At 41.5% G+C, this 27,603-nt stretch overlaps 1 protein-coding gene across 1 annotated transcript in view; it reads left to right on the plus strand.

The window, feature by feature from the left end:
• The window catches only part of NR3C2 (nuclear receptor subfamily 3 group C member 2), a 367,875-nt gene that overhangs the window by 228,555 nt on the left and 111,717 nt on the right, over nucleotides 1-27,603 (plus strand). The window contains exon 4 of the mRNA XM_024736174.1: nucleotides 22,019-22,135. Coding sequence (XP_024591942.1) covers nucleotides 22,019-22,135 — 117 coding nt within the window. The remainder of the gene's footprint in view (nucleotides 1-22,018; nucleotides 22,136-27,603) is intronic.

Raw genomic sequence — 27,603 nt, forward strand, 5'->3', positions numbered from 1 at the left:
TGTAATTTTCTTTTAATCATGGAATACCTAATAAAATTTTAGATTTTTTTTAGAACAGAGCTTCAAGACTGTAGTGTGATCCCTTTTTAACTTTCAACCCTGTTGCAGTTACCTAAAGTATATGTATGAATAGATATCTATACATGTATGTCCACAGTCTTGTTTTTCTTTATCTCCTGGAGTACTTTCCTTAGAAGTTATTTTCAAAAAAAGTAATTTCCCTTATCACTGACTGCCTTTTTCATCAAAGGCCATAGTGACTGCTTTTGAATTCTTTTAACTCATTTGCAATTCTAAGACTCTTATGTGGGGTAAGGACGCTGATTATAGCTCCCTGTCCTGTCTTTAGCACTTTGCTCTTAGTCAGCTTTGCCAGCTACACTGTGTATTTACACAGGCCACAGGGTAAGACTCCATTGCCCTATTTACTGCCTATTCATTCTAATGCTGACTTTATATGTTCCCCTCAACAGTTCTTCTTTTCAGGACCCTAGAGGCAAAGAGATAGAGAGACAGAGACAATGGAGATCATCTAATCCCATCTCCACATTTTACAGCTAAGAGAAGGGATTTAGAAAGGCTGTAACTGGATCAGATTGACCAGCATGGTAGTGATTTACAGACATTGCACAGGAACTTATATATGAAAAGGCTGAACATATTAAAGTAATAATTTTTTGGTACTTGTGATAGAAAAGGCTTAAAAACCACATCATGATTGCTTTGTCCTTGCTCCAGATCAGGGTTTCTTCATCCTCACGGCATGGTGCTGTGCTTGTAACACATCTTAGGACAGATAGGAGTAAGGTCAAAAGTCAAGGGGATGTGGCAGTACCCAGGCTCAGTCCAGGTGAATGGCTGGCATGACGCCTCAGAGATGGTAGAGCAGATGGGCAGGGCTTAAGAAGAAGAATCCAGGTAGACAGTCGGCATGTTGGAGTTTTACCCATGGTTTGTTAGAGCTTAAGCCACATTGTGAGATACAGGGGTAAATGATGGGAACCAGTAAGGGCGCAGCAGCCGTGGCACACAGGTGACGGGGAAAGCAGCTCGGATGGGAGGCCACGGCCAAGACCCAACCTTGCCTCAAACCCCAGTTCTTTTTCTCCCGTTGGGAGCATGCAGAGGGGCACTGACCAGTGGGGAGGCAAATTACCTTGTCGTAATGCACTAGGATTAGGTCCAGACCCTGCTGCAGAGGATCTTAGAAAGTCAGAGTTAGTCAGGCGTCCCACCAAAGCAGGCCTCTGTGTGCCCACCTTCCTTCTCTGCTAGCAAAAAGAGACTGTCCTCTAGAAGCCGACCACCAGACCCTCCTCCAAGGAGAAGAGCATGTGGAACAGAGAGGCCTTGCTGTCTTAGGACCTGAGGCCCCGCAGGGAAACTTAGGCCTGGGAAAGTCTTGTCCAGAGAACGTGATGCGGCAGTGCAGTTCGGAGCAAACTCAGGAGGCCAGCATCATGGATTGGGAAGGAGGAGTAGGGAAGGGCTGGAATGTTTCAGGAACTTCTGGTTTTAAGCAGGATCAGCCCAGGCCTAAGGCTTGAGGAAACCTAGAGATAGGAGTCCTGGAGGAGCAGGGGAAGGCCCAGATAGATGAGGGCTGGAACAACCATCCCAGGCCTGTTTTGAGTCTCTGAGCTAAAAGTCATCTGGTGGTTTCCAGTGACATAGGCCACTAAAATGAATGCATCTCTCATTTACAAGTGACGGCAGTGATAGGCCGTCAGCTTGTAAATCTATATACACTCTTTTAATGACCGAGTCAAGCCATTTCGGTATGTTCCTCATGCCACCCCTTGTTTTCTGAGAGACAAAAAATGACACAGTACAATTGCAGTTGAACTAAATGTTATTATGTATTTCAGTATGTGTCTTATCTCTTCTGTGTAAGAGAAATGGTGACAGGAATTAGAGAGAGTACCTATGTCTTCGGAAATTAACTAAGGTAATTATGGGGCAGAGTGGAATGTCCTGGGCTGTGAAACCAGGCCTGCTCACCAGGGTGGGACAGTGATGGAGCCTGGACACAGGTGTCATGAGAAAAGAGTTCAGAAGGCAGAGCGCAGAAGCCCCTGTGGTCTGGGCAGGACATGCGTTTGGGTGCAAACAGAGACAGATAGACTGTCGAGGAAGGCAAGTGTCAGAGCCCCAGTCTTGGGCTGGACTTCAGAGGGAGCCAAAGTTGTAGGAATGTGGGGTGTAAGAATTGGGGGTACCATGCAGGCAGTGGGACACAGGGGAATGAGGCACAAGCCAAGGTAACAAAGCGAATATGAAATACAAGCATAATTAGTAGAAAAGTGGCTTAACTCACAGATCCAATTTAGAGTAGAGGGACTAGATCCTTCCTGCTCAAAGTCAGGGTTGTCCTGGACAGAGCTAAATACAGCCCTGGGGGAGAGGCACCATTACTGCCCCATTTTACAGACGGGGAGACTAAAGCTTCAGGAGGCTGGCTAACCCTGGCTCTCACAGTCAGGGTGTGGGGAAGCCAGTTGAGACCCAGCAGTTTTGCTCCAGGAGCAGTGCTCTACTTCCCGATCTCCATCACTAAGGGAATGACCTTGAGGAAGACAGGAAGGTTTGTTCAGGCACGGGACTAGGCTTTTAAAATATGCTACCGCACTTATTCTTGATAATTCCCTGGGAGATAAGTTTTGTTACTCTCACTTTATGGATGAGAAAATGCAAGCCTGAATGGCTTGCTCAGGGGTTACACAGCTGATTAGTGACAGAGTCTCGATGTAACCCACACGTGTCTGAATGCCAAACCCCATTACTGCATTAGGAACTACATTAGGAACTTGTCCTGAATTTTGGCTGTGATTAAGGATAAGCTGTTCTCTAAATAGGAAATTCTTTCATTTTAAGCAATTTATTCCAGTGAGGAAATGTTCAGAGTTAAAACGTGTAAGTACAAACCTTTCTCAGAAAGCAAAATGAGATCTTTTTGCGCATGTTGAGATTTCATCATTGCTCTGCATGACTTGCCAGGTGAGTCAAATCCTGGTATCACCACTGGCCACATGAAGCACCATAGACAGCTGCTTAACTTATTTCCTTGTCCAGGGCAGAAGGATAATATTACCTATTTAAAAGGTTATTGTAAATAACCTTTAAGTATTAAGTATGAGAAGAGTATAACTTTCCCAGTCTAGTAGCTTAGACCATAATAGATTCTCAACAAACGTTGGTCCTCTTCAATTCTATCTCATGCTGTCTGTCATATTTTCATGGTTGCTCCCCACACTTATGATCTGGTCTGTCGTCCAGCCCTGCCTTTCTTATTTCTTGGCCAACAGCTTGTCTTATTTCACAGAACAATTTCCCACAGTTTCTCTCCCCTCTCCCCTCTCTCATCTGATTCTAATCTTTACCTCCAAGTGGTAAAATAAACTTAGACAAAGTTCTAGTGTATGCAGATTTATGTCTTGCACCATTTTTTCCTCATAAGCACAAGAATTTTGGTTCACATACTAAAGTTGTAAGTCATTTCTACTGGGAATAATTGGATAAAAGGGGACTGGCCAATTTAGAACATTAAAAAAGAAAATATCTATTCTGCTTTGGTAAGCTAAGTAATAACTCCGAGGCTGCCATTTTTATCTCAAGCATACATATTATCTATTTCTTTGAGACAATGACAGGACGCAGGAGGCAAAAGTCAATAACTTTGAGTTAGAAAATCAGAAAGGTGTGGAATATTTGCCTGAAGGTCCGGAAAGAAATCATTTAAGATGGCTTCAATTGTTCTCTCTTGGCTAATGAGTAGATGTTGAAGCAATTGAGATGTGGAAAAAACACATTTGGGGCTAGGGAACAACAGAGATGAGGATGATTAATTGAAAATTGTATCTTCTAACCACCATCTTCTGAAAGAGTCATCGGAAACCTGGGCTTAACCAGTCCCTTTGCCCTTTCTCCAGGATATTTTCCACTGAGCTGTCAGTGTGAGCTTCCTCAAACACAAACTAGACCTGGACAGGCTTCCCCATCACCTGAAGGTTCAAGTCTAGGCTATGCAGCACGGTATAGCAAAGATCATCACTTCCTCTTCTGTGTGTCTGTAGACCTCTGGCCCCAGAGTTTGATGTGCTTAGGATCCCCTCTCCCACATTGGACCATGTATGAGTCCCCTGTGGACAGAGATCTCATTGCTCTCTCCACCCCTGTGCTGATGACGATGACAGGCATGTAATAGCCACCCAATAATTATTTATTGAATTAATAAAAGAGCAAGCAGACATTGAATTAATAATGCCTAACTTAACAAACAGAACAGATTTACTGTGGTTAAAAAAATGTGTCCTAGAAAACCTCTGGAAGGATACAGAGTCATTGATAACAGTGATAGCCTCTGGGGAAGGGAACGGGTGCCTAGAGGACAGGGGAGGGACAGAGGACCTTTTCACCTTATGACCCCTAGCGCTTCTTGAATTCTGTACCATGTGCATGCACTACGTCATTATATACCCAAACCTACTCTAATTTGATGTGTGTGTATGTGCGTATGACCAAAACAAACTGATATCAAATGATGTCATAATTTCTTTCCTTTCAAAAATTTAGATTGCTGATAGAAGTTTATGATACCATTGTGCTCTATCACCAGTATGATGCTCATCTGGGTTTCATTTGAGTTTCAAGCTCTAAGGGTGTTTAGAAACCGGGCTATCCCTGAGATGGCACCTAATGACCCACTGAGCTGTGTTGAGACCTTCAAATCTTAACAAATAGTTTGAGGCCAGAGTAGCTAAACCAGAGTCCCTTCTGTCTGCCCAGGTCTCATTTCTACTTTTGAGATCTTGGGAGATTCACCGGTTGGGCAAGAATGAATGAAATCTGATCACGAAGAAGCCAGCACAGGAGTTTTCACTTCTGCAGGGCTGTGCACATGTCTGCTTCGAGGTCTGGGGTTTAGAGGTACCTTTGGATCAGGCAGAAAGAGGTGGATTAGTTAGTATGTAAGTTTGTCATCCTATGCATATTTCAGTTGAGTCTTGGATTTCTGGGTAAGCCTGTATTCATGCAGTTTCCTCTTCCACCTGCCAGAGTGATGAGTGATGTTTCCATGTGAGACTTATCCATTATATGGCAACCTGAATATTTTTCACTGCAAAGATTCTGTTTCTGTTCCATATTACCCTCTAGGTAGAACTCTCTTAAGGATACTTCTAATATGTATGAAGCCATAGAAAGGGCTAGTGCTGTAATAAAAGAGTTCCAAGTACAAATCCCAGCTAAGCTAGTCACATGATTTAACCTCTCTGTGTCTTTATTGACAGAATGGGGATAATATGACCAATCTCAGAGCCCGCCACCCCCGGATAGGATTTTTAAATTAAGGATTAAATTATATGATTGGGAAAGCACCTGTCACATAATAGGAATTCAACAAATGTTAGCTCTTTGCCCATTACCCTGAATAACTTATTAGTTTATCTAGATAACAGATGTTTTTGCATAGCCAAGTACAACTAGGTTAAATTCTTACTATTGAATGTGTAGGATGTAAGTCATGCCTCCTGAAAAAACGTTCCTTGTTCCATGGCGATAACTTGTCTTTTCTCATTACACATCATAATACATGTTTCTCCGGGTTAAAAGCTTATAGCACTTGGCTTTTGCCGTATAGTATTTTCTTTGATTATCTTTCACTAAAATATGCAGCAGGCCTAAAATTTAAATCATGATAATTAGAAGTTATATATTTTTTAAAAAACTAACACCTTTCACACTGAGAAGAATGTTTGTCCTGGAATTTTGTGCTTACCCACATGGGAAGAACTCTTAAAACACCACAGGGAAAAAATAAGTCCAATCTGCCTTCTAAATTAACATCTTAGAATCCCAAAATCGTAACTTCAAAAGATCTGTGTTTAAAGGTGGTGACAGAGGCACCACTTACTTCTCAAGTGAGTTCCCCCCCCACCCCCCGCCCCCAACTCTGGCATCTTAGAGCCTGTTAATCCAGGCTCACTCATAAAGCTGAGCAGCAGGGGATCCTTGTTCATGGGTTTATTATGGGCAGACGGGACTGGTTTTAACTGAACAGAGGCAGTTAATTGTCAAATGTTTTAGCTGGCTCGTGCAATGAGTAACCAGTCCTTTTGGGACACCCTCTCACTCACCAGGCAGCAGTATAAGATGTAGGGGGGGGGGATGGGAACTCACCCATCAGAATCTGCAGTGCGGGAATTTGCTGGGACCGCCCTAATCTGTTTCCCAGGTTGCTCAAACCAGTTCAAGAGCAGTTAAACAAGGTTATGTAAGTGCCATGTGATGTAGCCCAAAATAGTGACTGCAAACCCAGGCTGCTGTTGCTGGGCAGTTGTCAACTGCTTTAAAAAAAAAAAAAAATCCTCCAGCAGGACAACACATGGACCTCTAAACATGAAAAAGAGATTTAAGCAAGAAGTTAATTTTAAAAGGAATTTGATGAAATTGCCTTTCTGAGGCTGAAACTGAATGAGATTTTTGGAAAAAGGAAACCACATTGTATGTAAGATCTGGTTATTCTAGAGCATCCATCAGGGATCGTTAAGTGAAAAAGACTCTTAAAAAGTTTAGTTTGCTGCTAACATGCCGAGTTCCCCTGTTTTAAGGAACGGCAACAACAAAACCATCGGGTTTGGCTAAAGGCTTTGGGCGTATAACAAATTATTGAGCAACATATCGTTCAGAGAGTGATGAATATTCACCTATTTCATGTTTCTGTCCCTTTGAGTTAAATTCTCTGGTAGCTTCAAGGTGTGAAAAAGAAAATTACATTTCACGTAGCACAGTAAGCATGAAAATAAGGTTTTAAAGGAAAATAAGATTCTTTGGTGAAATGTCATTGACGGATTGTTTTTTAAAAGGGAAACAAAAATAACAACGGAGGAGGGTTTAAAATCTGCCTTAACCGTCATCAAGAGACTTGCACCCTAAGTTGGATTTCCACAGCGACCACATCCTCTGGGTTCCCTGCCTTTTAAGAAGCTGCAGTTCTGGGGAGTCAGGGATCCTGAAGCAAGATTCCAGAAGCAAGATTCCAGGGAGGTGGGTGGAAGGGACCATAGGATCCTGGTTGCAGGATTTGCACTTGGAAGCCCACTAGGTATCTGTCCCTGTTGTTGAGGTCTGGGTCTCAGGACCTGTCTCTGGGGTTCTTTCCCCACCTGGATTCTGAGGAAACGGAGAAATAAAACAAAGTGGTGGGTGGAAGATAAAATATCAGCTTTTTTGTTCTTGTTAAATAGGTTGAAGGATATGGTTTAATGGTAAGAGCAAAAAAGGCAGGGGGAGGGGCCTACTCCCTGGCTTCCCTGGTGGTGCAGTGGGTGGGAGTCCACCTGCCAGTGCAGGGGACACGGATTTGAGCCCTGGTCTGGGAGGATCCCACGTGCCGCAGAGCAACTAGGCCCGTGCGCCACAACTACTGAGCCTGTGCTCTGGAGCCCGCGAGCCACAACTACTGAGCCCGCATGCCACAACTACTGAAGCCTGCGTGCATAGAGCCTGTGCTCCGCAGTGGGGGTGGGGGGGGCACCGTGGTGAGAGGCCCGCGCACTGCGGCGGAGAGCGGCCCCCGCTCGCCACAACTGGAGGGGGCCCGCGTGCAGCGGCAAAGACCCAACGCAGCCAAAAATAAACTAAAAAAAAACAACAGAAAAAACCATTTGCACATCTTGAGTTTATAATTTGTGTGATATTCCTGCTGTTTTTATCCAATAACATTGTGGGAAAGGTTTGGGGGACTGAACGAGCATAAATAAATGTAGCAAAATTACTTTCTAACCTGCCTTAAAAAAAAAAAAAATTAGATACGAGGACAGGCAGTGCTGGGTCAGGGCAGGCCCCCACCACTGGACGCTGCACCTGCTCCCTGAGGGAGCCCTCCCGCATGAGGAGGAGAATGGTGCTGAGACAAGCAAGTCAGATCTTCTCAGACTTACTAGTCAAGGCAGAGTGAGTAAAGGAGATGGAGAGGGGCCTGACGTGTGGCATCTGTGCAGCTGCCTCCGCCTGGAAGGAGACATCAGGCTGGAGGTGGGGACAGAAGCGGTCCTCTCCGGGATACCCGATCTGAGGCCCCAGGCACAGCTTCTCTGAGGGCATGGGAGGGGATCTGGGATGCTGGGTAGGGCCAAATGTCAATATTCGGTGTGATGAGAAGTCATTTTTTTCAACACATGGAATTTGGGGCATTCTGTTCAGTCTGAAATCACTTAAATTTCCTGCCTGGTGAAGTGCCCGCTCATAGGATCAAGTTCAACCACCTCTTTCTCCATGCCTCTTTCTTGTAGATTCTAAAAGGTATTTGTAGGTGTTCATGATGGTTTGGGGGCTTCTAGAACCTGGTCCTTTCCATATCTAATCTGACCTGAGAACTTTAGTATTTTACTTGATAAAAAGGGGCGACCTGGATTGTGAGTCATCCTTATCTTAGCTCCCACGTGGAAGAAAAGGAGATAGAGTATTTCCAGACGATGTAGTTGGAGGCACAGAACATTGCTGGGGACTTGAAAGAGTGTGCGTATCCACAGATAGCGCTGGATATGAGATCAGTGGAGTCAGAGAAGAGCAGGAATAGGACACTCCTTTCTGAGGTCAGAAAAAGAGCTGATGGGGAACACGTGCCACAGGTGCTGCCCCAAAGTACGGCTGAACACCCAGGTGCGTCAGCCAGGCAGGGGCCTGCCTCCGGGCTGCACGACCCGTCTGCAGCCTTAGGATGTCTCTATAGATGGTGTTCGTGATCCAGGACCAACCTACGTGTCTGTACATGTGAACAGGGATACAGATATACAGAGCGACCAATCTTCTGAGTTTTTCCATTTTGTTAAGATATGCCTCAAAATATATTGTCTTTCATCCCAATGATAATGAAACACCAAGAGTAAAAACACCAATGAAAGTAACGATCCAGTGCTACCGTATCAAATGCCTCTGATCCAAGCTTTTTTTTACTGCCGAAATGGCAGTAAGTTTTGCTAAGAGCATCGTTGAGCTCTGCCCACCTTCCCATCTCCCCTCCTTGTGCTCCAGAGGCCCGGTGTCACTTTGAATAAGGTGGGTAAGAGTTTGAACTTGAGAGTTTAAGTAGTGAAGGGCCTTAGAAGGCCTTTCATCAGAAGGATGCGCTCATCAGATTTGTGATTCAGAAGGATCACTGTGCAGGCTGTATGGAAGATGGGGGCTCAGAGGAGCCCTAGGGGTCCAGTGGGTACCTCCTGGACCACTGACGGGTACAAAGTGGAGGCCAGCCCCGGGAAGCTCCCTTACATTCGTTTCAACCAGAGTAGCTCTTCTTTCCCTGTTTTAACAAGTTGAGATCTGTGTGAGAGTTATTTTATTTTATTTTATTTGTGGTACGTGGGTCTCTCACTGTTGCGGCCTTTCCCGCTGCGGAGCACAGGCTCCAGACACGTAGGCCCAGCGGCCATGGCTCAGGGGACCAGGTGCTCCGCGGCATGTGGGATCCTCCCGGACCGGGGCACGAACCCGTGTCCCCTGCATCGGCAGGCGGACTCTCAACCACTGCGCCACCAGGGAAGCCCGAGAGTTAATTTTTTTAGAAAGCTTTTGAAGTTTAAGACTCCTTTGATTTAGAAATGGGGAAATAGTAGAGGCAGGTAGACTCATTACAAGTCCATTGAGGTAATGAAGATAATATGCAGTAATGTGTGATAACAGCAGTAACACGTGACAGTAGCAATACTACAGTGATAACAACTACCATTCATTGGATCCTTACTGGAGGCCAGCGACTGTTCCAGTGCCGTGTGTGGTGTATTAATCTTCAGGGGAACTCATGAGGTAATTCATGATAGGCACTCATGATAGGCATCTGGGTAATTCCCATTTAACAAAGGAGAAAACTGATGGACAGAAAGGTTGAGTCACTTGTCTGAGGTCATATGAATAGTAAGCAAGAGTTCAAACTTCCTAATTTAGAAGTTTAACCAAGAGAGCCTGAAATAAGGGAAGAAGATACTGGTGACCATGGAGAGGATTCAAGAGAAACTTGGGGGAAGGGTCATCAGGATCTTGTGATCAGTTGATTATAGAGGATGTCTGGGGTTGGGGTGTAAATCAGGGAAGATCAGGGGCTTCTAGTTGTGCTCCTGGTTGTAGCTTTAAGGACAAGGAATAGAGGAGGCTGCGTGTGTGGTGGGGACGTTAAGCTTGGTTTGAAGTGTCAGGCGTTCAGGTGGGGCATTCCGCAGGTACATGCCTGTGTGGGTCTGAAACCAGAAGGGAGGAGAGGGCTTAGGAGCTCCCGTGGCACTGGCAGCCCCTGCACATCCTCTGGTCACCAGAGTGCGTAGAAGCTGCTTGCTCCTTCTCTGCACCCCTGCCTTCCTGGGCTTCCACCCACCAGACCAGTTGCTCACTGCACATGGAACTGTGTCTCTGCCTTTCCCTGTGCCCGTCCTTGACTTGGGGTGCCTGTATGCCTGTCCTCTCCATGTTTCAAATCCACAACACTCTTCAAGGCTTACGTCAGATGCTTTCTTCCTCCATCAAGCCTTGTGCATCTCCCCATTCAGATATAATCACTTCCGCCTTTAAACTCACAAGAGTCCCATGTGATTTCTCTTAATCATTTAAATTTCCCCAGCCTTTAGAATGTTAAGGTCTTAGAAGGAATGGACCATGTTCTGCCTCTTTATATCTTGCTTTAGACATCTTTGCTGAATGGAATTAAATCATGGTCTGGGAACTCATTTTAAATCACAGACATAAAACAAACTTATGGTTACTAAAGGGGAAAGGGGTGGGGGGAGGAATAAATTAGGAGTTTGGGATTAACATATACACACTACTATATATAAAATAGATAACCAACAAGGACCTACTGTGTAGCACAGGGAACTATACCCAATATTGTAATAACCTATAAAGGAAAAGAATCTGTAAAAAAATATATATATGTATGTATAAATGAATCGCTTTGCTGTACACCTGAAACTAACACAACATTGTAAAGCAAGTCTACTTCAATAACATCAGTTAATCCCAGAACCTATTTTGCTTCTTTGCAAGGGTCTTTGGTCCTCAATCTGCTTGCCCCTATGTATCTGCTACCCCCATCTGGCAGAATGGAATTCAGTCTCCCGGGTTCACCTTTCCTTCTGCCCCTGAACATGTGTACCTACCGACTTTTAAGAGTTTGGATATTAAGGTGTAACCGAAAACAGACAGGGGAGATGAGGGACAATAATGCAGGGGAGTTATAACTTGCCAGCATCTTACACCACTCTTACAGTCTTGGACACTGCTGTAGAATTCTTAGCTGAGTTGCAAACAGATCAGAGAGTCCTGGCTTTTTGTCCTGTGTTTACCTTAAAAGGATATAGTTCACCATTCTCACATCCTTGCCAGCCTTTAGAAAAAGTTAAGGCTTGAAGATGAGATCAGAGCTGAGTAGTATTTGTCGTGTCTCAAGTGGACCCTTTTCATCTAGAAACCTTCTTAATTCAGTGGTCATAGTTGCTCCCACAGGAAAATCTTTACTCACTTATATTTAAGAGTTGACTGTGTTTGTTCTTTGGATTTTCTCATATATTTTTTTTAAGACCTAACCAAATGAATGATGGATGATAACTATCACCTTTTTTTTTTTTTTTGAGTACCTCAGGCCAGGCTTTGTGCTTCTTGTTTATCTATAATAGTTTGAATCCATTTAGCAACCTACAAAGTAGGCATTACTGTGTCCATATCATAGATCAGAAAGCTGAGGCTCAGAACCATTAAACAACTTGGCTGAGAATCTCATAGTTCCCTGTTGACTGAGGTAGGATTGGAGCCCAGGTGTATCTGGTTACAAAATCATGCCCTTCCTACTGTCTTCTCCCTACCGCCCTCCATGTTTCCACCTTTTCCATTCTAGCATTATTGATGCTTTGAGGCAAGATCCATATGTCACCCAATCTGTATTTTCTCATTTGGGACCAGCCCAAGTATAACAAAAAGTTGGTTCTTGATTTCAAAGTAATTGACAGTTTTAAAAGATAATTTGTATTGGGTTCAGTAACTTTTTAAAGAATGAAACTAACTTTAAACACTGAATTATTTGACAGTTAAAAGCAATATCATAGTTGGAAAAAAATGATGCTTTTGTTTTTTGTTTGTTTTTTTGTGGTACGCGGGCCTCTCACTGTTGTGGCCTCTCCCATTGCGGAGCACAGGTTCCGGACGCGCAGGCTCAGTGGCCATGGCTCACAGGCCTAGCCGCTCTGCAGCATGTGGGATCTTCCCAGACCGGGGCACAAACCCGTGTCCCCTGCATTGGCAGGTGGACTCTCAACCACTGCACCACCAGGGAAGCCCTGATTTGTTTTTTTATTTTTGAACTCAACTTTGGTTGTTTTGGGCTTTGGTTTTTTTAAATCTATAGGCATTTCCCTTTTGATCTGAGTACTTGTGGTTTCCCTGTACATTAATTTTATACATGTACTAACTAATCCTCCTGGTGCCCCATCCAAGTTTACTGTAACCTTGACAGCTTTCTGTTTTCTAGAAAGACTTCCTTTGCTCCAAAAAGCGACCACTACCTCAGGCAGGAGATGTGTTGAACTAGTATACACAGATGGATGAGTGGCTAGAGTTCCCTGAGCCCTGCTGGACAGATTTTCATTCTTAAACAAGATGCTTTTACATCTGAATGACTCTGTAATAGTTTTGATTTAAGGCAACCTAACCAACTTACGTGAAGGGTGATTCGGACCTTACAGGGGAAGTATTTAGTACTTTAGGACACCAAGAAGGTACAAACATCCTGCCTGGGATTCTGACCTTGGTTTAAGCTGTTTCTGCCTTTCTGCTGCTTTGCAAATCCTCAGAGCTCTTTTTCTTAATTGGTGTGTGGGTAGAGGCGGGGATCTAAAAGGTATGGTGCTGGAGATGGGGCAGAAATGATTTGTGTGTATGGGTCTTTAGTGAACCAGTTACTTAGGAGCCAGTAGGTCTTGTGTGAATATTCATTACTGCAGGTTTGTGTCTATATACAACATTCTGTATGAACAGGTAAGTCCTGAGTTTCATACATGTAGTAGCAGCTCTGTGTCAAGCAGGATGCTGTTTGTACCGTATCTCTACTTTCTCAATTAGCTTGTAGACTAATTCTCCATAGTGTTTCTAGTGGAGTGCCTTAGTGCCTACAGATGGAGGTTCAGCCGTTTTGTACAAAAGTTTTATTTCAAAGGAATATTTTGGAATCTTTGTCATATCCCATTTATTTTAAGCTTTTATTTCTCTCCATGTTGTGGAATTGTGCATTTTTTTCTTTGGAGTATCTATCACAGTGCTTGCTACCAGCTAACTAGACAGAACTTACTCTATATTTTGATGAGGAAATACAATCAATTTGAAAATTGTGGGATATTTGCATTTACCCAATAAGGTTTTAAATTATTTAGTTTCTGATTTTTTTGTACAGATTCTTGAGTATGTATGCATATTAGTGTACTGACATTGAGAAAGTAGGTTGTGGGTTTGGGGACTTAGGGGTGGAGTGGTCACTGGATTACATTCTTTATTAAAATAGCCCATAGATTTTTTTTTTTCTCAAAAAAAATGTATTAGGTACTGGTAGCTTCTCAATAATGTTTTGAAAAATTTAGCTATTTATGGAAAGAGGCCTCAACTTCATCCATTAAAATTAATTTGTCCCTAAAAAAGCAATAATGTAAATATTTTAATACTTCTGAGAGGAAGTAATATGGAGGCTGAATTTTGTGTTCTCATTTCCCCTTCATGGAGGTAGTCTTCAGTGAGGTTCCCCATATATTTCCAGCTCTTTGTCTTCTGGGCACAAGGTGAGATGACAGTTCCATCCCCCCATGCAGTTAGGTGTGGGTCACTGGACTACATCTGAACAATGAAGAATGAGTTGCCCACTCTGGGCTGGAGCAGTAGATTTCCTAAGTCAGATTCTATAGCTGCTCTGCTGTGAGACTCACAATACGCACTATGGTGGCTGCCCCATCAGCCTGGGGCCCAGGGTGAGAACACGTGGAACAGAATTCGCAGACTCTCTGCCGTTGCCTCATTAATATGTACCAAAACCCAACTTTTACCTTTGTTGATTTTTCTCTGTTGCCTTTTTCTTTTTCATTTCATTTCATTCACTATTATTTCACTCCTTCCATTTGCTTTGGGCTTAGTTTTTATTTTTTCTAGCTTCTTAAGGTAGAATCTTTGATCATCAATTTTAAACCCTTCTTCTTTTCTAATTGAAGTATATATACAGCTAAAAATTCTAAAAGTGCTGCTTTAGATGTATCCAACAAAGTTTGATATGTTGAGTTTTCATTATCATTCAGTTTGAAACCTTCAGTAATTTCCCTTGTTGATTTCTTCATTGACCCATAAAATTTTTGAAGTATGTTGCTTAATTTTCAAATACGGGGCTTTTTTAGATATCATTGTTACTAATTTCTCATTTAGTTCCTTTGTGGTCAGAAAACATATTGTACATTATTTCAATCCTTTTATTTAGAATTTTAGATTTGTATTATAGCTCAGGATACAGTCTGTCTCAGTGAATATTTCATGTGCACCTGAAAAGAACATGTGTATTGTGCAGTTGTGTGACCTAAATGTTAATTAGGTCAAGGTTTTTGCTAATATTGTTCAAATCTTCTGTATCCTCACTAATTTTCTAGATAGTGATTGTTCTATCAGTTGCTGAAAGAGGGGTTTTTAAATCTCCAACTATGATTTTGGATTTGCATTTTTTCCCCTTAGTTCTGACTAATTTTTAGTTGATGAATTTTGAAGCTCTACTATTAGGTGCATTGATATTTAGGGCTGTTATATCCTAATTTAATAATTATGAAGTGATAGTCTTTATCTTTTGTGACAGTTTTTCTCTTGAAGTCTACTTTATCTGACTTTAATGTAGCCACATCATCTTTCTTATGCTTGCATTTTTTTATTGCATATATTTTTCCATCTTTTAGCCTCCACCCTGTCTGTGCCTTTATATTTAAAATGCATCAGGGCTTCCCTGGTGGCGCAGTGGTTGGGAGTCCGCCTGCCAACGCAGGGGACGCGGGTTCGTGCCCCGGTCCAGGAAGATCCCACATGCCGCGGAGCGGCTGGGCCCGTGAGCCATGGTCGCTGGGCCTGCGCGTCCGGAGCCTGTGCTTTGCAGCGGGAGAGGCCACAACAGTGAGAGGCCCGTGTACCGCAAAAAATAAATAAATAAATAAAATAAAATGCATCATAACACACACTTGAGTCTTGCCTTTTTGAAATCCAGTCTGCCATCTTTGACTTTTAACTGGAGTGTTTACACCATTTATATTTAGTGTAAATATTGCTGTACTTGAATTTATATCTCTTATCTTGACGTTCATTTTCTTTTTGTTTCCTCTTTTATTTGTTCCCCCATTTTTCCTTTTCTGTCCTTTCTGGGTTGAATATTTTTTTAGTATGCCATTTTATATCTTTATTGTCCCTTGAGCTACACTTAGTGTTATTCTAGTGGTTGCTTCATGGTAGTATTTCTCAAACATTATTGTGCAACAGAATCACCTGAAGGGTTATATAAAACACAGATTTCTAGGCCCTGCTCCAAAGTTTCTGAGCTAGTAGGTCTGGAATTAGGCCTGTGGATTTAAATTTCTGTTAAATTCTTAGGTGATGCTGATGCTTCTTGGCAAGGGACCATACTTTGAGAACCATTGCTTGAGGGATTACAGAATGTACTCTTAACTTACCATAGTCTACCCTGAGTAATTTATACCATTTCAAGTGTAATGTAAGAAATTTATAGCAGTAAAATTCCATTTATATCTCGTCCTATCCTTTGTGCTATGTTTTTAGGTATTTTACTTATACACATTTTATTTTTTTACAAATCCCATAATACATTTTTTATTTTGCTTTAAATAGTAATTTGACTTTTGAAGAATTTAAGAAAAGAAAGAAAATTTCTTTAAAATTTTACTCTCTATTCATCATTTCTAATTCTTTTCTTTGATGTACATCCGTATTTCTCTCTGGTATCATTTCCCTTCAGCATAAAGGACTTCCTTTTCTTTTCTTATGTGATTCTACTAGCAACAAATTCTTTTATCTTTAGTTTATCCAAAAATGTCTTTATTTTACCTTCATTTTGAGAAATGTTTCCATTGGTTATTCTGAGTTTAAAGGTATTATATTTTGTCTTCTGACCTCACTTATTACTCTTATCCTTGTTCCCCTTAATGTGATGTAATTTTGTCATTGTTGTTCTGGATGCTTTTAAGAATCTTTATATTTTTTTCCAGCAATTTAACCGTGTTGTGCCATAGTGATTTTCTTTATCTCTTGGGGCATTTGCTAAGCTTTCTAAATTTGTAGGAAATTTTTATATATATTTTTCTGACCTATTATCTCTCTCCTTCTGGAACTCCAGCTACACATACATTAAATTACTTAATGTTGTCCTATAGGCCCCGGATGCCTTTTCCTTTTATCTTTTTTTTGTTTTGTTTTTAAATTTTATTTATTTATTTATTTATTTATGGCTGTGTTGGGTCTTCTTTTCTGTGCGAGGGCTTTCTCTAGTTGGGGCAAGCGGGGCCACTCTTCATCGCAGTGCACGGGCCTCTCACTATCGTGGCCTCTCTTGTTGCGGAGCACAGGCTCCAGACACACAGGCTCAGTAATTGGGGCTCACAGGCCTAGCTGTTCCACGGCATGTGGGATCTTCCCAAACCAGGGCTTGAACCCGTGTCCCCTGCATTGGCAGGCAGATTCTCAACCACTGCGCCACCAGGGAAGCCCTCCTTTTATCTTTTAATGTTTTCTCTTTGTGCTTTAGTTTTTATATCTCTGTTTCTTTAATTTCACTGATTTTTTTTTGTTAATGTCCAATATATTGTTAATTTCAACCAAAAATATCTTAGACATTATTTTGTAGTTCTTTGATTTCCATTTGTGTTTGTTTTTTATCGTTTCCACATCTCTTCTGAGAGTCTCCATTTCTTTAACCCTTTTATTCATATTTTCTTGTATAGTCTAACAAGTATAGTCTGTTTAAAAATCTTTATCTGGAAATTTCAACCTCTGGGTCATTTGTGAGTCTGTTGCTAGTGACTTTTTCTATTGACTCTGGTTTGCATTTTTCTAGTAATTATTATTGTATTCTAGACATCCTGGAGACTCCAGATTCTGTTATATTTTTCTGAAGAATATTGAGTTTTGTTCTGTAATCAATTAAATTACTGACAAATCACTTTGAACTTACGGGGCCTTTGCTGTATGCTTTTTTAGGGTAGGTCTGTTCTGGTTGTGCCTTTAACCCTAAGGTGAATGCCTTAATCCTAGGATACAGTATTTGCTCCAAAGGCAGGGACCTTCTACAATTTCAGTGGGAAGCCTGAGGTATTGATTGAGTCCTTCTGATTTAGTGGGATTCAAACTCTGTCACCCTGTGATTAGTAACAGCTGAAATACCTGCTCAGCCTCTCTCAAGCCTTAAATTGTTTCACCCCTGGATTCTCACTCTTTGGAGTCTCATGCTCAGCTCACAGGTCAGCCAAAAATTTGAGGGGAGTTAATATGTCCACCCCTCCTTTCCAGAATATCTATCCTTCTTCAATTTTTAGCTGTTCTAAAAGTCCCACAGCCTGTTCTCTGTCTTCTCAGGGCAGTAGGACTGAAGATGTTGCAGGGTTTCCATCCAGCCTCCACTGAAGGGTGTAAGAGTCTAAGGCCCTTAGGAAAAAAAGCCGTTCAAACATGAATCATGTCTAGGGCGGTTCTCTTTTTTCAAGAGTCAGTTTTCCTCCAGCCTCTCCTTTCTTTTGGTTTCTCCCCAGTGCCTTCAAATATTTCCCCCCCCCTTTTGTGGACAGTTTATAATTGTTTTTTGTAGCAGGCTTATCTGATTCAAGATTTTCTGCCACTACTAGAACTGGTATTCTTCCCCAAATGGACATATAAGTGGAATGAGAAATAAATCTTTGTCTCCTTTACCACTGACATTTTTTTTTTAATCCACAGGATTATTCCGGTGGCTATATGTTCTGATTAATATATAACTATTAACTTGCAAAGAGGCCGTCTCTGAGAACTTCCAAGTAGGTTGTTAGTAGTGTTCCCTACTTCCATTCTGCCTACCTAGGACATGACCTTCAGGTTAATGTTTCTAAAATACAGCTCTGGACTTCACATGCCGTAAGCAGGAGTCTCATCACCAGCTTGTTATTCAGAGCCTCCACTGTCTGGTCCCCGGCATTCTGGTTGTCTGCCCTATTAATATAGTACTAATGTTATAGTAGAAAATTACCCTCAAAAGCCTGGGGTATGACTTATTCTGAATTAGCTATTTTTACACTAGGAGAGCACAGTATTTAAAAAAAGACATGGGGCTTCCCTGGTGGCGCAGTGGTTGAGAGTCCGCCTGCCGATGCAGGGGACGCGGGTTTGTGCCCCGGTCCGGGAAGATCCCACATGCCGCGGAGTGGCTGAGCCCGTGAGCCATGGCCGCTGAGCCTGCGCGTCCGGAGCCTGTGTTCCGCAATGGGAGAGGCCACAACAGGGAGAGGCCCGCGTACCGCAAGAAAAATAAAAATAAAAAAAATAAAGAAGGACATGATCAAAAGTTTTTAAAATCTTCTAAATGCATTCTCTTGTTTTCATTGCAGTTTTTTTGGTGGTTGTTTGTTTTTCAATATAGATTAAGGGATGGGACACACATTACCTGTTTGTGTAGGTGCAGTTCAAGTCTTTCACGTTTACACAATTAAAAATATAAGTGACAGATAATTGTCCGAAAACTAGTAACACATGCCCACAGCCGTCCCTTAAGCTCTCCATCCTGCTTGTGGAAGATGAATCAGTGGCTGCAACCATGCTGACTGATAGAAACCAGGTATACTATTTCATATATTGTACCTAGAAGGAAATTTTTTGCAGCTGTTATAGTAACTTGAATTTTTAAAAGGTGCTTACTAAAGAGAAATCCTCATAAAACAATCCCAGCTTTTAGAAGTCTGTTTTTGAACACCCAGAAAAGAAAGTTTTCTAGTGTGTGCAGTAGACAGTGACCCTTTCTTATGCATTCTTGTATGCCTACAACTAAGAGGCTGTCACATTTTATTGTAGATTACCAGAAATGGAAAGAACCGTAGACTACCCCAACCCCTGATGCAAATGTTTTGTGGCCTCGCACACATAGTAGGTTTCCAATAAATAATTGTTGAATTGAAACCAATTAAAGTTACATTTAGTTGTTTCTTTAGACATTAAATTTTATTCAATTCAGTGTGAATTATAGATGAAATCTTTGGTTTTGTATTTAATTTCACACCATGATAGAAGGAAGACACATAATGCTGGTTGCCAATGCAAATGCTGGGTGATAGAGTATGCCTCATTCAAAGAATGTTCCTTTGCTGGTTGTTTCCAAAGAGCAGTTCCAGCATCCTGTTGGACCACCAGTAAATTATATTGCATGTTGATGTTTACACAAGCCTCTGGCCTTAAGACCCAGCAACATTGTCAGACTTACTGAATTCTGCTTCCAATTCCACCCTTTGGGGAAGTTACTTTACCAGTTCTAACGTGAGTTTCTTCTTGTGAAGAATAGGAATAATAATCGTCTCACCTGTGTCATAGGGTTGTTGTAAGGCTTAAATAAAATAGTGCTATAATAGGGCCTTGAAGTTTTATTTTGAAAGTGGTAACTTCTTAAGATATTGTGCAGCAAATGAAATGTTATATTAATCGGTTATAGCCTTTACCATGGGTATCGATTGCCTTTGTGTAATTACCTACACCTACTTATATTCGCTGAGAGCCTTCCATCTTTTTAAGAAGTCATTAGATTATTATAATGGTAGAGTTGCATTTCTTCACTTTGATAGATTTCCCTATTCTATTACTGTTGTTTTATTGTGATCATCATTACTAATATTTACCATAATGTTACTGAGAATGAGCTATAGATTAAATTGTTTTAATACCATTGGGCAGTACACATTATTTTTATTGAGTATTTGCTGTAATTTACTTAGTAATTCTCAACGAAGGGAGTGTGATGGTACTAGGCTGAAGGGAGGGCTTTAGAGCCTGTTCCCTGTTTTACAGTCATCAGTGAGACACCCTCTGCTTTTCTGCATGTTTTCAATGACCCCATGACTCAGTCCTCAGACCTCTTCCCTTTCCAGTTTCCATATGATCTCATCCAGTCTCACGGCTTAAAATAATGACCACAAGCTGATTACATCTCCAGCACAGACCTCTCCCGAACTCCAGACCTGTGTGTCTAACCAACCTGCAGGCACTTCCATTTAGATACACCTCAAGTGTCTCAAAGTTAGCATGTCCGATACTGAGCCAGGGTAACTCCCCGTAAGCCATGTGCTCCTACTGTCTTCCTCATTTTAATTTACGGCAGTTCCATTTTTCTAATTGTTCCACCCAAGAATCTTAATGCCTCTTTAGCTCCCCTTTTTCTCAGATCTGTCAGCAAATTCTAGCAGCTGTACCTTCAGAATGCCTCTAGAACCTGACCACTTTTTATCACCAACCCACCATCATCTTCCCCTGGATTATAGGGACAGCCTGCTACCCCAGTCCCCCTGCTTCTGTCCTCAGTCCACTGCAGTCGGTTTTCTATACAGCGGCCAGAGCCATCCTGTGAAACTTAAATCACATCAAGTGGCTTTTCAGCTAAAAGCCCTCTAGGCCCATGGTTTCCCATCTACTCCAAGTCTTGAACATGATCTATAAGGCCTTACATGATCTGAGTCACGTTGGCCCTTTTTCCTCATCTCCTCTTACTGTTCACTCATTCTTTCCATCTTTCATCCTTGGCTGTTCCTTAAACATGCCAGGTTTCCTCCCCACCCCTGCCCTCCCTCATTTGCTTTTCCCTCTGCTCTACTCTGTTTTCTCCCCAAGATGTCAACATAGTTAGCGCCTTCCTTTTCTTCAGAGCTTTATTTTAAAGTCGCCTTCCAGCGAGGCTTCCCCTGCATTCTTTCTAAAATATCAACACCCTTCTCACCTCCACCATGTCGTGTGCCCTTCCCTTCATTTTTCTCCCGAGCATCTATTACTGTCCAGCAGTTGTACATTTTACCTACTTACCTTGTCTATTGACTGTCTCCCCCTCATGGTAGGGTCACAAGAACAGGAACTTTTGTCTGTCTTATTCACTGCTGTTTCCGCAGTGTGTCTAATACTGCCTGAGGTTCAGTAGATATTTTATATTTATTGGAATACATAAATGAATAATAGAGCTAGGGTACAGTTTTGCATTTTGCCAGTAGATGCCGCTCCTCAAGCATATTCCGCATTTGAATTATTTTGGTGCCAGTTTGGCTTGCAAAATGAAATCATTCTACATTTCTAGTTGTATAATTTGCAAGTCTTCCAGTTGAAATGACGTGTGTAAATGTGGATAGGCAGAGGAGCTTAAACAGCTACAGCAGTTGGGAGTTTGGGGTTAGCAGATGTAAACTATTATATATAGGTTGGATAAACAACAAGGTCCTACTGTACAGCACAGGGAACTATATTTAATATCCTGGGATAAACCATAATGGGAAAGAATATGAAAAGGAATGTATATGTATGTATAACTGAATCACTTTGCCATACAACTGAAATGAACACAACATTGCAAATCAACTATACTTCAATAAAATTAAAAAAAAAAAAAAAAACACCCTGCAGTGGGGCCTTTGTTTAGATTGGTGCTGGGTGATGGCTGAATGAAATGTGCACCATCTCCTGAAAGGGTGCATGCCAAGAAATTCAAACGGTGAGGAGTGCAGCTTTACTTCTATGGGAACCTATTGGAAATAAACATTAAGCTTATAATCTGTAACCTAAAGTCTCAGCTGTGTTAAACTGACCATTTCTGTACCTATATTATTCGCAAATCATGTTTCCCTTCTACTTTTTTGAAGAAGAGATTTCAAGGCAGGAAAGAGGATGTTTCATTACCTGATTGTACATATTAGTACTTTATATTAATATAATAGTCTTTATTGTAACAACTGTTCTTTATTATTTTATTCAGGGCAACACAACTATTTATGTGCTGGAAGAAATGATTGCATAATTGATAAGATTCGACGGAAGAATTGTCCTGCCTGCAGACTTCAGAAGTGTCTTCAAGCTGGAATGAATTTAGGAGGTAAGTTTTGTAGTTTTAGTTCAGTAAGAGTTGTTAAGATGGATATAACACCACTAGGCTCTATACTCCCAAAATTGAAGATGAAGCTAACATGAAGCAAAGATTTCTAAAAATCTAGTAAGTTCTACATTTATGCTAAAACATCTCAGGAGAAAAATATTTCTTAGAAGTAGGAGTTGAAAACAAGTCCGCTATGTGGCTGTGGTCCTAGTGAAGTTTTCAACTCTTGAGTTTGCTAAGGTTTCAAGAACTGGGTGCATAACGAAAACAAAGAAGACTGATATTTTACATAAAACTATAGCTAACAGTTTTTATTACCGTGTCTGTTTAGAAATAAGACCTATAAGTGATAACATTAACCAGATAGGAATATATTCCTGACTCTAGGAGTAAATGTAATAAAGGAAGACCTATATGGAAAAAAAAAGCAAAAAACCCCAAAATAACAAAACTTTAAAAGTGTTACAGGAGCTCACCAAAAGAGTGGGGCAGGTAAAGACTTGAACCAAACACAAAAGTATACAACGTCCCTGGGTGGGGAGATTCAACGTCCTGAAGGTATCAGTTTTCTCTAAGTTATTTTATGAATATAACACAAGCCCAACAGAAATACCACTTGGTGATTCTAAGTTCCTAAAGAACAGCCAGCAAAATTCTGGAAAAGATAAATAATAAGGACAACTAGCTCTGCCACACAGTAAAGCATATGACACAGCTACAGTAGTTAAAATGGTCTGTGTATTTGTTTATGGATTGTCAGATCAACAGAAAGTCAAGAAATAGATTCAAATAATATGAGAATTTTGTATATAATAAAGTTGGCATTTCAAATCAGTGGGGAAAGGATAGGTTATTCGATAGAAATTATTGTGACAACTGCGAAGCCATCTGGAAAACAAGAAAGTTGAATCCAAACTCCTATGATCCTCCAAAATAAATTCTGCTATCACAGAAGTACTAAAGGAAAACATGGATATTTTTATATTCTGCAAGTGGAGTATTTCATACTTTTTGAGTATTAAATAAACCCAGAAGCTATAAGAGAAAAGAATGGAGGAAATCAATACTACTTACAAATCAAATATTACTGCAAAGGCAAATAATAAAAAAACTGGGGGAAAATACTTGCAGCTTATAGACAAAGGGTTTATTTCTCACATAAAGTGCTTGTCTAATTCCATAAGAAAAAGAAACCAACTCATTAGAAAAATGAGAATGAAAAGAATAGGAATGTGAACAAAATATTCATAGGGAAAAGAATAATAAAAGAAATACAATTGGTTCTTGAAACACATGAAAAGAGTCTCAATCTAATCCTAATAAGAGAAATGCAAATTTAAAATATGAGGTACAATTTCTTGCAAATGGCAAAGATAAAACATTTTTATCATATACTGTTTGATGAGTATAGAAATAAAAGTGAAACCCAGTGTTGATCTCCTGCATTTTAGGTGGAAGTAGAAATTGACACAACCTCTATGGAGAGCAGTTCAGCTATTTCAATAAAATGTTAAAAGGCACAAGGCCTGGGCTTCCCTGGTGGCGCAGTGGTTGAGGGTCCGCCTGCCGATGCAGGGGACACGGGTTCGTGCCCCGGTCCGGGAGGATCCCACATGCCGCGGAGCGGCTGGGCCCATGAGCCACGGCCGCTGAGCCTGCACGTCGGAGCCTGTGCTCCGCAATGGGAGAGGCCACAACAGTGAGAGGCCCACGTACCGCAAAAAAAAAAAAAAAAAAAAAAAAAAGGCACAAGGCCTTTGACTCACCAATTCCACTTTTAAGAATTTATCCTAAGTATATTCTGGCAATGTAAGAAATGATATATGCATAAGATGCTCATTGTAGCCTTGTTAAATATCAGACACACATTAAATATTTATCTGTTCAGAACTGATGAAATAAATTATAGAATACTCTCAGACACTAATAAGAATAAAGGGGGCTCTATACAGACTGATTTCCAAAATATTGTTTAGTGAAAAAATCAGGTTGCAAAATAGTATGTTTTGTATACTACAAGTTGTATATCTGCTTTCAGAAAAGAATATATATTGTATAGAGCGTTTCTGGAACGATATGCAAGAAACTAGTCGTGGTGGTGGTCTCAGTAGAAAGGACTGGGTAGCTGGGAGACAAGGATAGGAAGGAAAATTAATTGTCACTGTATATTCTTCTGTGCCTTTGAACTTCATATTGGACTAATGCGTGTGTTGTGTACACAAGTTACCTATTTAAAAGAAATAAAGTAATTCAGAAAAGAAACACAAAGAGATTTCACTCTTTGCTTTGATGAAAGCACCAACTGCCTGACTAGTCAGGACTAGGGAGGAACATGGCTGCATGCAGAACAGAGCAGCTCTTGGGAATCAAGAGGTGGATGAGCTGTGGCCACGTGGAACTGCTCCTATGAGAGCGTCCTGGGTGGCTTGAACTCAGCCAGAGCAGCCCATGCTCGTCCAGAGGGCGGGCTCTTTAGCCACACTGCCTGGGTGAGAACCCTTGTTCTGCCACTTCCTGAACTTGTAACCTCAGAGGCAGGTTACCACCTTTCAATGCCCCTGTTTCCTTCAGCTTGTGCCTACCTCCTAGGCTGTGGAGAAGAGTAAATGCGTCAGGGTACAGTGAAAAAAAGTCAGTACCTGTCTCAGTACGCGTTGGTGGTGTGGTGGGTGGTGGAAACTCTCACTGCAGATTCCATAGCACTTGCACACATGATCTGAGGGACACGATTGCCCCACATGTTGGTGATGGTGAACCTCAGTTGCCCAGAAAAGTTAAGCTGCTTGCCCTAAGATGCCACAGCCAGTGAGATGCTGAAGCTAGATCTGGATTTCTGGACCCCGGGTCTGGAGGTTCTGATGTGCCACACTGCTTCCTTGTTCTAACGTCCAAATCAGCGCAGATGTGGCACAAAAGAGCACCTTCTGAAGCATGTGAGCGAGGATCGGGCCAGATGAACAATTAACATCTAAATGGCACAGTGGTACAGCCGTTGGTCATAAAGTGAACTCTGAATCGGTTTTGTAAAATCTACCATCTGAATTTAAACACACACACTGCTGAGGTATATTTTAAAGTATCTCTGTGCAAGTTTTGTATAGCTTTACAAATCTTATATATTTACATATACTATGTAAATATTACTATAAATACTGTATGATCACACTTCATAAAATGTCATTACTATCAGTTACTATAAAATACTAACGAAGTAGCCATACTTATAGTTCCTACCTCATAGGGTTGTGTTGAGTCCATACATAACTGACTCCATACATAACTTTCAGAACAGAGTTTCTCAACCTCTGCACTGTTGACATTTGGGGCCAGATAGGTCTTTGCTGTGGGGCAGTCCTGTGGGTTGTAGGATGTTTATCAGCATTCCTTGTCTCTACCTATTAGATGTCAGTAGCTGTCCGTTTTCCCCCAGTGTGACAACCAAAAATGTTTCTAGGCTTCCCTGGTGGCACAGTGGTTAAGAGTCCTCCTGCCATTGCAGGGGACACGGGTTTGAGCCCTGGGCTGAGAAGATCCCACATGCTGTGGAGCAACTAAGCCCATGCACCACAATACTGAGCCTGTGCTCTAGAGCCCGTGAGCCACAACTACTGAGCCCATGTGCCACAACTACTGAAATCCACACACCTAGAGCCCATGCTCTGCAACAAGAGAACCCACCACAATGAGACGCCCACACACCACACCAAAGAGTAGCCCCCGCTCGCCGCAACTAGAGAAAGCCCACGCAGCAATGAAGACCCAACAGAGCCAGAAATAAATAAATAAATAAATAAATGTTTCTAAACTTTGCTAAGTATGCCCTGGGTGGCATTGAGACCCACTGGTTTAGCAATAATAGTAAATAATTGTAAGTGCTGTTTAACTGTGAGATATTTTCTGCTGGAATATACATTCCATCAGGGGAGGAATTTTGGTCTCTTTTGTTCGTTGTTTTATCTCCAGTAACTAGAACAGTGCCTGGCACAAAGTAGGTGTTCAATAGTTGTTTGTTGAGTGAATGCATGATTAATTGGCATTTTTAAGGGTTCTGTGTTCTGAGAATTCAGCTAAGCCCTCTATATGCGTGTCGTGTCTTCTAAATATCACATAACACCATGTGATACATACTGTTAACCTGTCCATTTTAAACGTGAGTTCATGGAGGCCCAGAGAGGGTAAAGAACTGGCCCAAGGCCCCAGCACTGGGTAGTGGCAGAGCCAGAACTGAGATCTCTGTTCCTGGCACCAAAGCACACACCCAGCATCACTCTTCTGTATGAAACGGGTCCACTGTTTATAGATTGACATTTTAAAAATAGCTCAGGTTATCTACTAATGGCAGCTGTGTCACCAGGTTTCTTTCTTGTGTCTGTGATGGTCTGTAAGTGAGGCCTGACACAGTAGTACGTGATACAGAATCCGCATACTTTGTTGCTGGTTTCTAGGTATGCAGGGTAGGTTTTATGGATTTCGGTAAAACATTTTACTAGAGAGAAAGCTTACCTTGAATCTTGAGGTCATTGAAAACTGAGTCAAAAATGGGCAGGTAGGCACACCGGTCAGAATGGCCATCATCAAAAAATCTACAAACAATAAATGCTGGAGAGGGTGTGGAGAAAAGGGAACCCTCTTGCATTGTTGGTGGGAATGTGAATTGATACAGCCGCTATGGGGAGCAGTATGGAGGCTTCTTAAAAAACTAAAAATAGAACTACCATATGACCCAGCAATCCCACTACTGGGCATATACCCTGAGAAAACCATAATTCAAAAAGAAGCATGTACCAAAATGTTCATTGCAGCTCTATTTACAATAGCCAGGACATGGAAGCAACCTAAGTGTCCATCATCGGATGAATGGTTAAAGAAGATGTGGCACATATATATTGAATGAATATTATTCAGCCATAAAAAGAAACGAAATTGAGTTATTTGTAGTGAGGTGGATTGACCTAGAATCTGTCATACAGAGTGAAGTAAGCCAGAAAGAGAAAAACGAATACCGTATGCTAACACATATATATGGAATCTAGGGGAAAAAAAATGGTCACGAAGAACCTAGGGGCAGGACAGGAATAAACATGCAGACCTACTAGAGAATGGACTTGAGGACACGGGGAGGGGGAAGGGTAAGCTGTGACAAAGTGAGAGAGTGGCATGGACATATATACACTACCAAATGTAAAATAGATAGCTAGTGGGAAACAGCCGCATAGCACAGGGAGATCAGCTCCGTGGTCTGTGACCACCTAGAGGGGTGGGATAGGGAGGATGAGAGGGAGGGAGATGCAAGAGGGAAGAGATATGGGGATATATGTATATGTATAACTGCTTCACTTTGTTATAAAGCAGAAATAACACACCATTGTAAAGCAATTATACTCCAATAAAGATGTTAAAAAGAAATGGGCAGAGTAGAAATTAATATTTATAAAAGCAGCATTTTCTTTAGGTTCAAGTTATACTTT

The sequence above is a fragment of the Neophocaena asiaeorientalis genome, unplaced genomic scaffold (genome assembly GCF_003031525.2).
Source record: "Neophocaena asiaeorientalis asiaeorientalis breed wild unplaced genomic scaffold, Neophocaena_asiaeorientalis_V1.1 scaffold7, whole genome shotgun sequence".
NCBI lineage: Eukaryota > Metazoa > Chordata > Mammalia > Artiodactyla > Phocoenidae > Neophocaena > Neophocaena asiaeorientalis.